We start from the raw sequence: 17712 nt of genomic DNA, 5'->3' as shown, positions 1-17712 counted from the left end.
TCAGCATGTGAATTCCTTCAGCGTTTTCCACCTATTCAAACGAATGGGAAAAAAACCCTGCATCAAAACCGTATGCATATTTTCAGCAATGCATTTCCTGCCAACACCTCAATATTTATAGCACTTTTTTTTTTGCTGCAAATACTGAACGTGTGCACATACCCTTATGAGGTTTCTTTATATTTTAGTGGTTAAAAAAAAATTCATAATCTTGGAAAAAATCTATGTAAATTAAATGGTTTGTGCCGCGATATTCTGAGACCTGCAACTTTTCGTCCATGGAGCTGAGTGAGGTCTTTTTTTATTTTTCGCTGTGACCTGATGCTTTTAATTATACAATTTTGGGGTGCATATAACAATTCACTTTTTGCTGTACTTCTTTTGGGAAGTTCCATAACAGAAGAATGACAATTCTAGCATTTTCATTTATCTTTTCTTTTTCGCGTTTAACATATGGTCTGAATAATTTAGTATTTCGATAGATCGGACTTTTGTAGTCATGATGATATCAAGCATTTTTATTAAATTTTTCTATTTTTGAATGGGCAAAAAGGAGTGCAGCTTTTATACATTTTTATTTTTTTTAAAGGGAGCCTGTCATATGAAAAAAGCGATTCACCTGCAGATATGTTTCACAGTCTGAAAAAGATTTATAGTAGGAGTTTTGCTGTGCCGACAATAATTCACCGTGGTTACATACTTTGACACAATATATTAAAATATAACTTTTATTTTCTTCAATAAAAAAAAATTATAAAAAAGTGAATCAAAGCACAACCACCATTATAAGATAAGTATATAGATACTAATAGAGATGCCATGGGGAGGTGCCTAGCCCTGTACTACTACTGAACAACCCTATCAGTGGAGGTTGGCACCCTATACCTGCGCAGTGGTGCCCCAGCTCCTTGGCGGCTCATCCTGCTGGCCCTGTAAGGCCCTGCATAGGGCAGGGGAGCAAAAGAATCTTAACAATGAGAATGTAATATACCTGAAAATATGTCAGGAAAGGTGTTAGTTTAATAGATGTGTGAAGACATTGATTATTGAGAATAAAGATATGTAGGGACATACGTGTCCTGACGTTTAGTATTGCCAGGGGAGGAGGGAAGAGTCTAGATGTAATGATGTCACATAAACTGCCCCTATAAATAGTCCCAGGTATATTATGGCCCAGGGCATTTCATACCCCCTCATGCCAGATTATACCCCTCTCGATAGCAGCAGCATTGATTGATATACACAAGAATTACTTAATTTTTCAACATCTTATTGGGAGTTCAGGTTTGTCAGTTATGTAAGAAGATAACTTGGCTTAAAACATAACCTTCTAAACACATAGCCTTTTTTTGTTTAAATACGTTTTTAGTAACAAATTTACTTTAAACTATTTACAAAGGGTAGACATTAGGGTAAGTCAGGGATTAGTATTAATATGCAAATCTTGATACCCTAAGGATAGTGGGGAGGGAAAAGTAAAGAAAGTAGAGAGGGAGGGAGAAAAGGAGGGACAAAGGGAATAGGTAAACAAAATGTAAGAGAAAAAAAAAGGCGAAAAGGAGGTACAGTTGTTATGAAATAACTTACAGCAACATCGGCACTGCGATCATTACAGAACACAGAAAAGAGCTAGACTAGTAGGTTGTTAGCCAGAGAATATTTTCAAAAAGGTAAGCCACGGTTTCCATTTAAAGAAGTATTTTTCCAAGCATTATTAACAATTGCTAATCTATGTTCGTGAGAAGAATTGTGTAATGACGCTTTCTCTGTTATATCGTGAAGTGTAGTAGTAGTAGCTCTTTTCCAATTTAAAGCTACAGCATTTTTAGCCGCTGAGAAAATGTGTATTAGAATAAATCTATATTCTGAGTTGATATGCTCTATTTCTAGAGAAAGAAGAGCTAATTGCGGGGCCATTTTTTATTAAAGCGGAAATGTCAAAACTCTGTATTTTAGAGCAATACCAGAAAATATGGTTTGTCTCCTTTATTTCTGCATACTTAAACCATAAAAACTTCAAACAGTAAACATATTAGAGTTCCACAAAGATATGAGATACAGAATCCTACCGCACTTCTCAGTAGTTACACATTAACAGCAGCCATGTGTCTGAGTATGATAGACAGAGGTCTGCACACTTTTTGACAAATATGAGACGGGGTGAGAAAACCAGTGAAGTGATAAGATCAATTGTATTCTAAGGTAAAAGCCCTTCTCTTAATGGACAACAGGGTAATCTCAGGTGTAAGGACTGTTGTTTGTTACCTGTCACATTGTATTGTAACATCTTCATCATGTGATTAACACAAATACCTCCCACTACGTGTAAGGCTGAGTTCACACGTAGCAGAATTGCCGCGGAAATATCCGCGGCAATTCTGCGCCTCCTGCCGCGGGTATATCGCATGCAGAATTTGCATGCATATACCCACAGAAAACTAGCGTTTTGCAAGCATAATTAGCTTGCAGAATGCTAGCGTTTCCCAAGCGATCTGTAGCATCGCTTGGAAAACTGACTGACAGGTTGGTCACACTTGTCAAACATAGTGCTTGACAAATGTGACCAACTTTTTACTATAGAGGCAGCCTATGCAGCATCTATAGTAAAAGATAGAATGTTAAAAATAATAAAAAAAAAAAGGTTATACTCACCTCAGCGGCTTCCGTTCCTAATGCTGTGTGTTCAGGACCTTCCATTGACGTAGCGGTCACGTGACCGCGGGTCATGTGACCGCGACGTCATCGCAGGTCCTTCACACACACCTCGGAAGACGCTGAGAAGGTCGGGCCGCCAGAGGGTGAGTATATCGCTATTTTTTATTTTAATTCTTTTTTTTTTTTACCACTTATATGGTGCCCAGTCCGTGGAGGAGAGTCTCCTCTCCTCCACCCTGGGTACCAACCGCACATAATCTGCTTACTTCCCGCATGGTGTGCATAGCCCCGTGCGGGAAATAAGCAGATCAATGCATTCCTATGTGTGCAGAATCGCCGCGATTCTGCAATTTTAATGAACATGCTGCGTTTTTTTCTGGATTGCGATTCCGCTCAGGAAATAAATGCAGCATGTGCACAAAAAATGCGGATTGCATTCTGTTACATAGGATGCTTAATGTTAGCGGTTTTTTTCGTGGTTTTATAGCGTTTTTATAGCGAAAAACCACGAAAAAAACGCAAAAAATCTGCTACGTGTGCACACAGCCTAAGTCAGTTTTAAGTTATTATCTATCCCATTGACAAGGGATCATAAATCAGAGGGGTATAGTTTGGCCTAGGCTATTTTACACCCCCATGTATAGTTTGGCCTAGGCTATTTTACACCCCCGTGTATAGTTTGGCCTAGGCTATTTTACACCCCCGTGTATAGTTTGGCCTAGGCTATTTTACACCCCCGTGTATAGTTTGGCCTAGGCTATTTTACACCCCCGTGTATAGTTTGGCCTAGGCTATTTTACACCCCCGTGTATAGTTTGGCCTAGGCTATTTTACACTCCCGTGTATAGTTTGGCCTAGGCTATTTTACACCCCCGTGTATAGTTTGGCCTAGGCTATTTTACACCCCCGTGTATAGTTTGGCCTAGGCTATTTTACACCCCCGTGTATAGTTTGGCCTAGGCTATTTTACACCCCCGTGTATAGTTTGGCCTAGGCTATTTTACACCCCTGGGTATAGTTTGGCGTAGGCTATTTTACACCCCCGGGTATAGTTTGGCCTAGGCTATTTTACACCCCCGTGTATAGTTTGGCCTAGGCTATTTTACACCCCCGGGTATAGTTTGGCCTAGGCTATTTTACACCCCCGTGTATAGTTTGGCCTAGGCTATTTTACACCCCCGTGTATAGTTTGGCGTAGGCTATTTTACACCCCCATGTATAGTTTGGACTAGGCTATTTTACACCCCCATGTATAGTTTGGCCTAGGCCATTTTACACCCCCGTGTATAGTTTGGCCTAGGCTATTTTACACCCCCGTGTATAGTTTGGCCTAGGCTATTTTACACCCCCTTGTAGTTTGGCCTAGGACAGTTTATCTCCTGGGGTATACTCTGGCCTGGGCCAAACTATACCCAGGTTTAATCTGGACAGGGGTTAATTTGGTCTGTTAAACTGGGATTCACTGCACTGGAGAGGATAGAAGTGTCTTTAGACTGGCCTATCGCCTCCCCTCACTTGTCTAACTAGTCCCCTTTTGCCCATACAAAATATTCAGCAAAATCAGAACCCTTAACAAAATCCATCAAACACAAAACATAAGAATCAAAATAGGAGCCTATACCAAGTGGTGCAGAGGGACCAGGTATTATAGGACTCTCTCATACAATCATAGAAACAGCAGAGAGAAAAGGAGAGAAGTCCACAATAAAAAGTAAAAAATATCAGTTTTTATTAAACACATACAATTCAACAACAGTACAAAGACATAAGAACAGCGAAAATGACAAAGACGGACAATGTGTAACAAAGGTGCAAAAAGCACATAGACCCCAAAAATACAGTGGATGGGGGACCGATGGGAATAGCAGCATTGCAAATAACGGGCAGCTCCTAACCACATTTCCTATGGCCTCCCAGCATATCAATTACAGTAAAGCCTCACCACACAAACACTATACATCCAAAATCCAGACAAAGAGAACCTCGTAATACGGGCCACATGATGAAGAAGTGGCGGCTGATCAGGCAGTATATACGGCTACAGCCAATACTAACAGGTCCTACCCATAGTCTCCACCTCGGGCCTCGTGCCAGCGGCCCTCCCCCGAAAACATCAACAGTTACTCAATTCTGGGAACATTTGTGATTTGCCCACTTCACTGCCAGCTGTAATACCCAGAACCCATTTGGGCCAGGCTGGAGGGACCTGAAGTACATGTGAGGCATCACTGTGTTTCGGCAGTGTGAGTGGCCCAATGTCATTTAACCCTTTCAATAACGCCCTTCGGTGCCCACTTTGATGCCCATTTTTGTAGCTGCTTTTTCCAAGCAGGGCACCTCCACGTCAGCATTGTCTGTTTCCCAGCAGTCTATGACCTGTATGCCCATCTGACCTGTATGCCCGTATTCACAGTTTATAGAGGTCACATGTGGTGACAGGTTCCCTTTAAAGGGGTTCTCCAGGCTTTTCACAGAATACCATGTGACTGCAACCTTTTGTGAAATGCCTGGAGAATCCCTTGAAGAATTGCGTGGCATTGCACATAATTGACGACTACTCCATTCACAGGCTCTTGGGATCGGTGGGGTCACAGTGGCCAGACCGGCAGTGATTGGGTAGCTCTATCCTGTGGCTCGAGGAGTTCAAACCTGAGACTACCCCTTTAACAAAAACGCACGTACAGCTGCAATAATCTGAGCAGATTGCTATGGTGTAACATCCTCTCTTCAGTGGCAGCGGAGTCGGGGGGAAGGTAAAGCTCTTCCGGGGGGCGCACAGTCCCGGTAGCAGCCCAGCTGTACTCAGCCCCTCTCCGGGGTTACTGCTCCGCACAGACCGCCTCAGGGCCGAGGAATGCCGCGCACAGGTGCAGACGTGTTGTGCTGTGCTGCCTGGAGCAGGCGCAGCCCAGAGCTGACCAGCAGACACGCCCTCTCCATGGGCAGGGACTGGGGGAGAGTGCGGGAAGGAGGCGGGGCTTAGCTATGGGGCGCACAGGACACAGGTACGGATTGAGCCTTACCGGTCTCCATAGAGTGACGTCAGCAGGTGATGTCATGGTCGGTGTGTGTGTATGAGGCGGGAGCGGCCGGAGGAGACCGGAGTGGTCGGTAGGTAGGAGGAGACGGCGGGCTGGAGGGCATGCTGCGCTATGGCTGCACCACCTTAGGACAGTGCTGGTATGAGTCCTCTGTATTGTGTAGCTACATCCATAGCAGGGCTGTTATCTGCACTACTACTTGTTGGATGTTAGCTATTGCTTTCTGTTATCAGCCAGCTGAGGATGATCAGAGGCTGACTGCAGTGTAATCATTGCCATTACTGATGATCTCTGCCCAGGGGCTCCAGAAATCTGTCAGCAGCCGTATCCAGTGTAGCTTACAGTAAGCTCTCAGTGCCTGTGTGCACGCTCCTTCAGTGGGATCATGCTGATGCCAGGCTTATGGAGAATGTTTCTGCCCGTGCCTTGGGGTGACGGTGCCGCCCGCCGGGTTGTGGCGTAGTAGTGTATGCTCAGGACTACCCCCTGGACTGGGTTACATACACATCCGAGTTTTCAGGAACAAAGTGAAAATCCTGAAGTTAGAAAGGCTTTGTCGCAGCGCCACCTGCTGGTGCATTCCTGCCACATCAGGACTGTTTTTAGCTAAAAGCTCCAGCTTTAGGGGAATCAAGAATGAGAAAGTCTGCAGGGGCCATTATTCCATTACTATTGTCAGCAGACGTATTACTTATCAGCGGACAGTCAGATAAGATTCAAGGTGATAGTCACCATGGTTTTAAATTATTTACTACAACTCTAAAGAGACGAAAGCTGCCGCAGTACTTGTGAAGCTTCTTACGGCTGCTATTGACATCGATTAAGGCCATGTGCACACGTTCAGTATTTTTTGCGTTTTTTTCGCTATAAAAACGTGATAAAAAACACAAAAAAACCGCTTACATATGCCTCCTATTATTTACAGTGTATTCCGCATTTCTTGTGCAAATGTTGCATTTTTTTCCGCGAAAAAATCACATCGTGGGAAAAAAAAGCAACATGTTCATTAAATTTGCGGAATTGCGGGGATTCCGCACACCTAGGAATGCATTGATCTGCTTACGTTCCGCATGGGGCTATGCCCACCATGCGGGAAGTAAGCAGATCATGTGCGGTTGGTACCCAGGGTGGAGGAGAGGAGACTCTCCTCCACGGACTGGGCACCGTATAATTGGTAAAAAAAAAAAAAAAAAAAGAATTAAAATAAAAAAGTGATATACTCACCTTCGATGGCCCCCGGAGTCCTCCCGCCTCTCAGTGGTGCACGCTGCCGTTTCCGTTCCTATAGATGGTGTGGTGAAGGACCTGCGATGAAGTCGCTGTCACATGACCGCGATGTCGTCGCGGTCACGTGACCGCGACGTCATCGAAGGTCCTGCACACACACCATCTATGGGAACGGACGCCGCTGAGGAGATCGGCTGTCTGCAGAGGGTGAGTATAACCATTTTTTTATTATTTTTAACATGATATCTTTTTACTATTGATGCGGCATAAGCAGCATCTATAGTAAAAAGTTGGTCACACTTGTCAAACACTATGTTTGACAAGTGTGACCAACCTGTCAGTCAGTTTTCCAAGCGATGCTACAGATCGCTTGGAAAACTTTAGCATTCTGCAAGCTAATTTCACTTGCAAAATGCTAAAAAAAAAAGCAAAAAAACGCAAAAAAAATGCAGATTTCTTGCAGAAAATTTCCGGTTTTCTTAAGGAAATTTCTGCAAGAAATCCTGACGTGTGCACATACCCTCAGACACAAAATTTCACTTGGAAAACACTTTTTAGATATGTTCTATGTATTGTAGTTTTCTCCAGGATCCAATAATGCCAGCATTAGCTGGCTTTCATGTTGTGAAATTGCTCTTGATTAGATCAGGGCCTCATGGCCGTTGTGTGCACATGCTCCAGGTTGTACAGAACTAAGATGTAAGCTATAGCAGTACTTTCTGCTTCTCTGGATGTTGTTTTCTTTGTATTATGTCTACTACACCTGATGACAGATTCCTTTTTAAAAGGAATCTGTCATCAGGTTTTTACTACCTCATCTGAGAGCAAAGTGATGTAGGCAAAGAGACCCTGAATCCAACCATGTATCACTGAGATTACTGGGTACAGCTGTTCTGACACAATCCAGAGATTTTAGATCTAGTAATGCAGCAGAGCTGAGAAAGCTAACCCCGCCCACACCACAGCTAACCCCGCCCAGACCAGGCTCTCCATGTGCATTGTCTATTATCAGTGAGCTGCTTATCACAGGTGGCCAGACAACTGCTGGTGTGTCAGCTAGTCACAGCAATGATAATGTCCTGGTGACACTGTACGTAAACAGCACACAGCCTGATAAGTGACACATCCCTGATTTCTGTCTTCTAACCCCTACAGCATGCTGTTCTTAGACTACATAGCAAAACATGTTGACAGATTCCATTTAAGGGGAATGCTCAGTTCGGTTATAGGTTTACTATGAAGAAATCTTTCAAATATACACGGAACTCTTAATTGTCCCTTTCCATAGTGCTGCCCTTCTCCTGTCATATAAAGTGTGCTCTCTTTAATGAAAGACTTCACGTATGAGCAAGGTTTGTCCCGTTTGCTCTTCGGGTTTTGAGCAGACACTGCTGGTAAAGATACCGCTGCGCCCAGACTCTCCAGGTACGGTATATGGAGCTGTTCTTCATATATAGCTCGTGATCTACTTCCAAGGAAACCACATGGAGCTTCACAGTATTGTGCAAGTCTTGTAAAATGACAAGTAACTGGGCAGTGTTCCAGGGATGACAGTAAGAAATGCTGCTGGGGGCAATTATAACCTGGCATGTCGGCAGGCGGCTTGTACTGTGTTATTAAGGACAAGTGCCAGTAAAGCCGTCGCAGCTCTACGTCACATAATGAACTGTGTCCAATGTGTAGTAACTATCAAGACTTCATTCACAGGAGCGCGGTTCGTGTTTGTCAGTGTTATTGTACGCTGCTAAGTATGGAGAGAACTGCTGCATTCACTAATATGGAAGTCACCAGAGACCGAAAATACATTATTGGTATGATCCAAAAAGCTCTAAAAGTCAACGTAGATACCATATAGTGACATACCAAATACTGACCCACATCTTCTGTGCATTATACACGCGTTTGGAAACACTGAGTTCACGCTCCTAAGGCCACCTTCAGTGTTCGGTCAGTATTTTACCTCAGTATCTGTAAGCCAAAACCAGGAGTGGGTGATAAATGCAGAAGTGGTGACGTGTTTCTATTATACTTTTCGTCTGACTGTTCCACTCCTGGTTTTGGCTTACAAACACTGAGGTAAATGATCAAATACTGAACAGCCACTTATCTATGAAAGGTTTTTTTTTTGTGTGTTATTTTTAATACCATGATGACAAGCATAATACCAATAAAGCAACTCTATCAGCACAAAATGACTGTTAAAACTAAAGGTACCTTCACACTAAGCGACGCTGCAGCGATATCGACAACGATGCCGATCGCTGCAGCGTTGCTGTGTGGTCGCTGGAGAGCTGTCACACAGACCGCTCTCCAGCTACCAACGATGCCGAGGTCCCCGGGTAACCAGGGTAAACATCGGGTTACTAAGCGCAGGGCCGCGCTTAGTAACCCGATATTAACCCTGGTTACCATTGTAAAAGTAAAAAAACAAACAGTACATACTCACCTTCTGCTGTCTGTCACACGTCCCTTGCCGTCTGCTTCCTGCACTGACTGTGATTGCCGGCCATAAAGTACAGCACAGCGGTGACGTCACCGCTGTGCTCTGCTTTTACTTTACGGCCGGCGCTCACAGTCAGTGCGGGAAGCAGACGGCAAGGGACGTGTGACAGACATCAGAAGGTGAGTATGTACTGTTTGTTTTTTTTACTCTTACAATGGTAACCAGGGTAAACATCAGGTTACTAAGCGCGGCCCTGCGCTTAGTAACCCGATATTTACCCTGGTTACCAGTGTAAAACATCGCTGGCATCGTTGCTTTTGCTGTCAAACACGACGATACACGCCGGTCTGACGACCATATAAAGTTCTGAACTTTCAGCAACGACCAGCGATATCACAGCAGGATCCTGATCGCTGCTGCGTGTCAAACACAACGATATCGCTATCCAGGACGCTGCAACGTCACGGATCGCTAGCGATATCGTTTAGTGTGAAGGTACCTTAAGTCCTGCTGCTGTGTGAATCACGGTGTGGTCAGTCATTTATAGACACCTTCCCACCTGCTGGTTTTCCCTCAATCTCCACCTGCTGCTTCTTTGTTTGACAGCTCTGGCTTCATAGAACCAGAGAAGGGAGGAGATAGATGGAAACCAAGCAGGTGGGAAGGTGTATATAAATCATTGGCCTCATCATGAAGCACCGAGCACCTGTGCTTGTTTTGAACAGTCATTCTGCGCTGATAATCCCCAGTTACTGTAGCTTTGTAAGCACTGCACTGATGCTGGCCATGATCGCTGGAACGTGCTGTTAACTCCAGAGTACTTGGCTATTAAAGGGAACCTGTTACCAGAAAAAAACCCTATTAACCTTCAGATATAGGGGTAATCTGCAAGTTAATAGTGCTATTAACCTGCCCAGTGCTGGCACTTAGCCGAACACTGCGGGTAGAAAATGAAATTAGTACCCCTGGCAGCGTTCCGGTTTCAGTCACGGGGTGACACTGATGCGGGTTCAGTCACTGCTGTAACTACGACACTGACTGACACTGGCTCTGTATTGGGGCCGGCTGTCAGTTAGTGCAGGGGACATAGTTACAGCTGCTGTTCGCTATACTCAGAGCGGTGACTGAATCGGCGCCTACTCCATGACTGAAACCGGAATGAAGTTCATGTTCTCCTCTCAGCGTTGGATTAAGTGCGGGCGCCGGGCAGGTAAATAACGCTATTAATCTGCAGACTAACCACATATCTGCAGGTTAGTAGCATTTTTTCTGGTAACGGGTTCCCTTTAAGTACTTACAAGCACATTAGAAGGGAGACTGTGTGTTCTGCTGTCCCTCAGCGGTGGTCTGTCTCCATCGCAGCAAGTGTTAATATCTAAAAAAAAAAAAAAACGGCTGCAAATTTTGATAATCAGCAAATTGTAAAATTATTTATATTTACAAGCTCTATCTGACAATATCTTTTTATCAAGATGGGAATAAGTCTGTAGCCATTCTGCAACAAAATATAGGTCACTAATAAAATATTTCATGCCCCATCCATAAATATACATTTAGGGATTGCCTAACAAACACTCGGGGATATGAACATATGTTTCGAGCACGTCAAAGTCACTCGCTTAGCACACGAGCATGCTCAGATAACACCTTCGATCGTCACTAGTAGTAATCCATTGTGCCTGCCCTTTAGAAATAAAGAATTAAAATGATTTGCAAATTTGTGAAAGTGCTCTGGGGCATGCCACTGCGTTCTGGGGCGCGCCATTGCCCTCTAATGCTGCATCTCAATAGAAATGCCTGCAGCAAAACCACAGGAAAAAAAATACTGTAAAACATCCGCCAGTACTGCGGTATCAACAGAAATGGCAGCTTATATGTAACATCTGGTCCCTGCAAAACTTTCCTGTAATTTACTGCAGCCCTGGAAATCGTATAAATGCCATTTTGGGAGCGTGTTCCCGTTTTATTATTGTATCTATATTTCCTTGCGAGAACTATGGCCCCTTTCTTTTATTGAGAAGCTTTTACAATGCATTCTTGTGGGCAAAAAAAAGTCATTTCTCTTTGTGGAGGTTACTTTATATTTACAGCTTGTTCTGACCTCCGGACTCCATTAAATGTCCTCATGGACATAAGTGACCTCTGAACCCCACATCGGCCATGCATAAAATTAGGCTTCTTTTTCCAGAAAAGTCATTCAGCATATTAGGAAAAAAAAAAAAAAAACAATTGTGCAGATACAGCACAAAACTAAAGTAATACTGTTACATTAGGGTGAAACATTTTAACTGTACTAAATATTGAGAAGGAAACAGCAATCAGAAAATTACTTAATTTTTTATTTTTTTTAGTGTTGTCTTTAATAAATCATCTGTGTTAGTATCTTAATAAATATAAAAGAACCCCTACAATCTTGCAATTTTTTTGTTATAATTTTTATTGAAAGATAAGGATAAGTATAGGTATTGGGAAATGAATAGGAAAGGAAAAATGAGTGACTTAGTAGACAAGGTTGTTAGATATTCAGGAGTATCCAAAAATTATCCCAAAGCGACCAGATGACTTTAATAAGGCTATGTGCACACGTTCAGGATTTCTTGCAGAAAATTCCTGAGAAAAACCTGAAATTTTCTGCAAGAAATCTGCATGCATTTTTTGCGCGGTTTTGACGCGTTTTTGCCACGTTTTTTTGTGCGTTTTTGATGCGTTTTTTTCCGGACATTTCCCAATGCATTTTATAGTGGGAAATCTGCAAAAAAACCGCAAAATTAATGAACATGCTGCGTTTTTTACCGTGATGCTTTTTTTTTTCGCGGAAAAAAACCGCATCATGTGCACAAAACATGCGGCTTTAATTCTAAGTGATGGGATGCTTAATGTATGCTGTTTTTTGCGGTTTTTAGCTCGAAAAACCACAAAAAAACCGCGAAAGATCAGCAACGTGTGCACACAGCCTAAATCTCTCCGATACTCGGAATTTCTAATGCCTTTGATCCTAGTGTACAGGTCAAGTTTTCTCATGGATTGTAAGCTTGCGAGCAGGGCCCTCACTCCTCTTGGTATCTGTTTTGATCTGTGTTTATTGTTATGCTGTAATGTCTATTGCCTGTACAAGTCCCCTCTATAATGTAAAGTGCTGCGGAATATGTTGGCACTATATAAATTAAATTATTATTGTTATTATTAAGTAAAATCTTGCAATTTTCACTTTGCCACAAAACCTAATTTTGGACTGAAACATCCTGTCCTGTAGTGATCACTTATCAGCGGTCAACACATTACCATCACAACAGGGATATAGTGACAACGCATACAATGTACATGCACATATTTATTTATTTTTTTAAGCAGTCAAAAACTACACATTTTCTAGTGGATGCCACTTAAAAAAAAGCTCCTTCTTTGCAGAGTTTTTGGAGGTTTTTTTTAGATTCCTGAAGCAGTTTTGGGATAATAATCTTCAATCCCTGTATTTATTTGAATCATCAAAAGTATCTTACCGAAAAGGACATAAAATTCAAAAATTATCACAGCAAAGAGCAGCTTTATTTACCTACCAGGTCACAATACCAATGCAGTACAGGGTACAGCTGACCCCACTGATAAATGAGGGGGCAGCTCAGGTGCAAAATACAATGATGATACAACCACAGAAAAACCTACCCTTCATGGAGGGGGTGGTCACCTAGTGTTATAAATGCGCACAGATGAGGCTTGTATAGGGCGCGAGTCACACTGGTACATGTGATGCACAATGTCTGACTCACAGCCTATCGATGACGCCCTTACTATTAGATCAGGCCGACTACCCACCACTATGTAAGTGCACCCCACAAGGACAGGCGCCCCAATTTATCAGCCAACACTAAAGGGGCCTGGCGGTATTCTACATGAAAATGTAAAAATGTGCAATATAAAGATGCATAACATATATGTGGTTTTGGTCAATATTTTGCCCCAAATACACAAACTCACATCCCACATCAAGGGTCCTCTTTGTCTTGCGAGTCCCTACACTATAAAATAATTTTCATCAGTATTTCGCACCTTTGCTGCCCCCGACTTTATCATGGGAGTCTGCTGTATCCTGTAGTAGTAGAAACAAATATATCAGAACAACAAACATCGTACTCAATGTGAATAGGGGCCTAGTAGCCACATAGAGAAATGTTCAGCAACACAACTACTCCTGAATATGCAATAAATACTAAGAGGAATGGAGTCACAGTGTTTCTAATTTCTGTCCAAAAGTCTTTTTATTTATAACATCATAAAAAAACATATTTTTAACACATCAGTAAAAAGTAGTAGCATGGAAAACAGCAGAATTGCTAATGAAAGGCTCGGGTAAATGAGTATGGAGTCAACAGGCCCCAGGCAGTCAGTCTGTAGTCACACAGGGATCCATATGGGTAAGAATACTAAGAATCAATCCTGCATTACTCAGTTGTTTACCTGTCCTCAAGAGGATTAATTCAGCCCATGAATATGTTATGTTTAGTGTACTTGCTTTGAAAATCTATTGAAGAAGGGCTATATAGTCCTTAGAAAAGAAAACCTTAAAATGAGGTTTGGTGTTTTTTTATATACAGTCCAGCTCTATTTAATTATAATCTGAGCTGAGAAAAGGGAGCATGTTGGGTAATAAGAGGGAGGTAAAGCAAATAACAATCCTATATCTCAATACAAATTACATTATTAAATAATAATGATAATGAGACTAGTGTACTTACTATGAAAATTCATGTCTGGATAGCTGTATACAGTAATGGCTGAATGCTTAAAATGAGCACTCTGAGTCCAGCTATGGTTGAACTAAAGCCCTCACATACATAATAATATAACGGAAGCTAATTTGACTGGAAACTATCTCTCCTTAGACCCCTATGCACAGGCACACTTGGCTCATCTGCAGAATAAAAGGATTGGCCATTGGAAATCCAACTTGCTGGGAGGTCTCATACACTGTCAGCCGATATCGGTGGCTTAGATTATCGTTAATATAATGTGTATGGGGGCCTTAATTTGGGGCTATGCAGCCATTCTGGCATCAGTTTTCATAGTAAATACACTAGCTTCATTAGGTCTGAGATCTAATTAAGAATGTATGCAATTTGTATTGTGAAATGTAGTGACAAATCCGCTTTAAAGTGTTACATTTGTTTTGTTTGTTGTCTCTTACGATGGGGCCCCTACATGTAAGACATAGAATTATGAAATAGGGTTGCTAATTGCTTTACCGGGGAAAACATATCTGGTTCCCTATTTTGTTATCGGAGGTACTCCCCTTTCTTGGCTCAGCTCCGATTACAGCCGAATAACCAGCTTGGATTCACCCCTGAAGAATGGGGAAAGCATCCAGTGTAACGAAGCCCAGAAAAGCTAAGCAACATCCTGTAAGGACGCCAGATTACTCCGGATTCGGGAACAATGTAATGGAATAGTGAGTGTAGATTCACATTTTCTTCCACAAAACCCTCGTGATTCTTGTGGGCTTTCTGTGGATATCACACATTGCAATGCAATCGGTTATGCTCCAGTATAATTGATCTATAGAAACTTTGAGATTGTGATGTTTGACGTTTTGTTCGTCCCTTTAAGTCCCTTCTGCTCTAAGTGTATGGGCTTGTTCACGCATCGCATTTTTTTTTTTGTTTAAAGGACCTGTCAGCTGATGCTGTACCTGCTGCTCAATATGTGGCATTTCAGAGAAAAACTTACTTTAACAGCCGCTGACACAGCGCTGTAGACTAGTTGGACAGGAAGACCCTGGTGTCTTCTCCCCACCCGCTGCCGGTGACTGACAGGTCTCTGCCTATACGCGCACGTAGGCAGAAACGGGTCAATCCAGAGCAGCTATTAGAGTATGTTTTTCTCTAAAACGTTGCCGCGTTTCAGAATTAACGATACCTGGGCCGGTGTCGGATACATGCTGCAATGGATTGGGCAGTGTGTATCAGCGGTCAGGTTCACTTTGAATCTACAGTATCTCAATTCTTTCGGCAGTTTTCACCTATTTAAAAGAATGAGGAAAACAAGCACTAGAAAAAAAAAATGCATAAAAAATTCATTTTTTTCCTGCCAACACTCTGGCCTTGCACATAGCTTATGACAGTATATGAAAGCTTTGCTTTTTCTATTAAATTTACATAAAGCGATAGTGGAAGCAGGGTTCGGGTACATCCTCATTGCTTGCATACACTGACAATTACCTGTCTGTACTTTCCTTACCAAAAATCTCACTTTGTGAATTCGTCTTTAGCAAATGTTATTCTCACGTACTGGAAAACATTTTTCAGTGGGAACGTTCCTGTGGAAAAGCACCCTAATTTACATAGATTGAGTACGGTAGGGGGTAGCCGCTATGGGGTAAATCACATTGAAAACCTTTTCTACTCCCACCAGTTTATATCTACTTTTGTATACACAGAGTACTTGTATATGATAATAGCCAGTGATGGTGCCTTCACCTACCTGCCATTAACGCTGCCGGCTAATTTTTTCCCGAGGGGGTTTGTTGTTCTTTAAAAAACAATTTTTTTGTGCGTTTTTTTTTTTTTAGAAACGAAAAATCCCTATTGCCCTTTTATCCCTATTTTCCTCCTTGTTGTAATAAAACATTCAGTATTTAATATTAAAATTGACTGTTACCTTCCACCTGCAAAAAATATATAAAAAACGAATAGTTCCTTTCCCTGTAACATGTAATTCAATTGTCAGCACACCCCTGATGATACCGGCTAGCGGTTATTCGTGCCGGTTTAGCCCTGACAATAGCTTGTAATCAAAGTGTGGTCAGCTCTTATGTCAACATACCTGTGATATCCTGTAGACAGAAAAAAAAAGTTTTATAAGCTAAAGGAAATGTTGCTATTTTAATAGTAAATAATAAAAGTTTACATATAGAACATAAAAGTAAAAGGGTAATTTTTGGCCTCAGGGCAATTCGGAATTTTTTGTAATGCTACATTTCCCCTCAAATAGCTGAAGACCCTGCCAGAACCGTGTTATAAAAACAATGTCATTGGATGAGTGTGAACAGAGCCAAACCCCATTCCTCCTGGAGATGCTGGGACATGTAATAGCAACAATGGTGTATGAAAGAGAAGTGACAACATTTTTAGGGTATATGCACACGTTGAATTAAATTTCTGCACCATTTTTTGCATCTCTTGGCAGGAAAAACGCAGCTGCAAAAATGCATGGTTTTTCCCGATCTGAAGTCAGTGGTGAAAAATGCAGGGCAAAAATGGACAGAGAATTGACATGCTGCAGATTATTTTCTGCACCAATAATAATAATAATAATTTTTATATAGCGCTAACCTATTTCGCAGTTCTTTACAATTCAGCAGTTCATATAAAACAGTCATAAGTAACAACGTTAAAGATAATACAATAATTAAAGGGAACCTGTCACCCCTGTTTTTCCGTATGAGATAAAAATACCGTTAAATAGGGCCTGAGCTGTGCATTACAATAGTGTATTTTGTGGACCCTGATTCCCCACCTATGCTGCCGAAATACGTTACCAAAGTCGCCGTTTTCGCCTGTCAATCAGACTGGTCTGGTCAAATGGGCGTGGTGACATCGCTGTTCCTTCCCCCAGATCTTGCTTAGTTTTCCGTTGGTGGCGTAGTGGTGTGCGCATGCCCAAGGCCCGAATCCACTTCATAGGTGTGGAAAAAGAGCGCGATCTGCGCTATTCCCCTGGTGATCGGTGGGGGCGGCCATCTTCCTTTGGCCGCGCGTGCGCAGATGGAGCGCTCTGCTGCCCGGGGCTTCAGGAAAATGGCCGCGGGATGCCGCTCGTGCGCAGATGTAGATCGCGGCGGCCATTTTCCTGAAGCCGAGATGCGAACTCTGCTTCAGGAAAATGGCCGCCGCGATCTCCATCTGCGCACGCGCGGAATCCCACGGCCATTTTCCTGAAGCCCCGGGCAGCAGAGCGCTCCATCTGCGCACGCGCGGCCACAGGAAGATGGCCGCCCCCACCGATCACCAGGGGAATAGCGCAGATCGCGCTCTTTTTCCACACCTATGAAGTGGATTCGGGCCTTGGGCATGCGCAAACTACTACGCCACCAACGGAAAACTAAGCAAGATCTGGGGGAAGGAACAGCGATGTCACCACGCCCATTTGACCAGACCAGCCTGATTGACAGGCGAAAACAGCGACTTTGGTAACGTATTTCGGCAGCATAGGTGGGGAATCAGGGTCCACAAAATACACTATTGTAATGCACAGCTCAGGCCCTATTTAACGGTATTTTTATCTCATACGGAAAAAACGGGGTGACAGGTTCCCTTTAAAGCAAAGATAATGACAACCCTGCTCATGAGAGCT

The 17712-nt window shown here is 42.7% G+C and overlaps 1 protein-coding gene across 6 annotated transcripts in view; it reads left to right on the top strand.

The window, feature by feature from the left end:
- The first annotated feature begins 1612 nt into the window (after positions 1–1612).
- The window catches only part of LIMK2 (LIM domain kinase 2), a 55228-nt gene continuing 39128 nt past the window's right edge, over positions 1613–17712 (top strand). For 2 of the 6 annotated variants that reach the window (XR_013223706.1, XM_077294246.1), the window contains exon 1: positions 5694–5835. Coding sequence is in view for 1 of the 6 variants with exons in the window: in XM_077294235.1 (XP_077150350.1) it covers positions 5730–5766 (37 nt within the window). In the remaining 5 variants the exon portion in view is untranslated. The other 4 variants (XM_077294263.1, XM_077294255.1, XR_013223704.1 and 1 more) reach the window with 4 other exon arrangements.

The sequence above is a fragment of the Ranitomeya variabilis genome, chromosome 1 (assembly GCF_051348905.1).
Source record: "Ranitomeya variabilis isolate aRanVar5 chromosome 1, aRanVar5.hap1, whole genome shotgun sequence".
NCBI classification, from domain to species: Eukaryota; Metazoa; Chordata; class Amphibia; order Anura; family Dendrobatidae; genus Ranitomeya; species Ranitomeya variabilis.
Note: the sequence above shows the minus strand (reverse complement) of the source record. Positions and strands in the feature narration are given on the sequence as shown.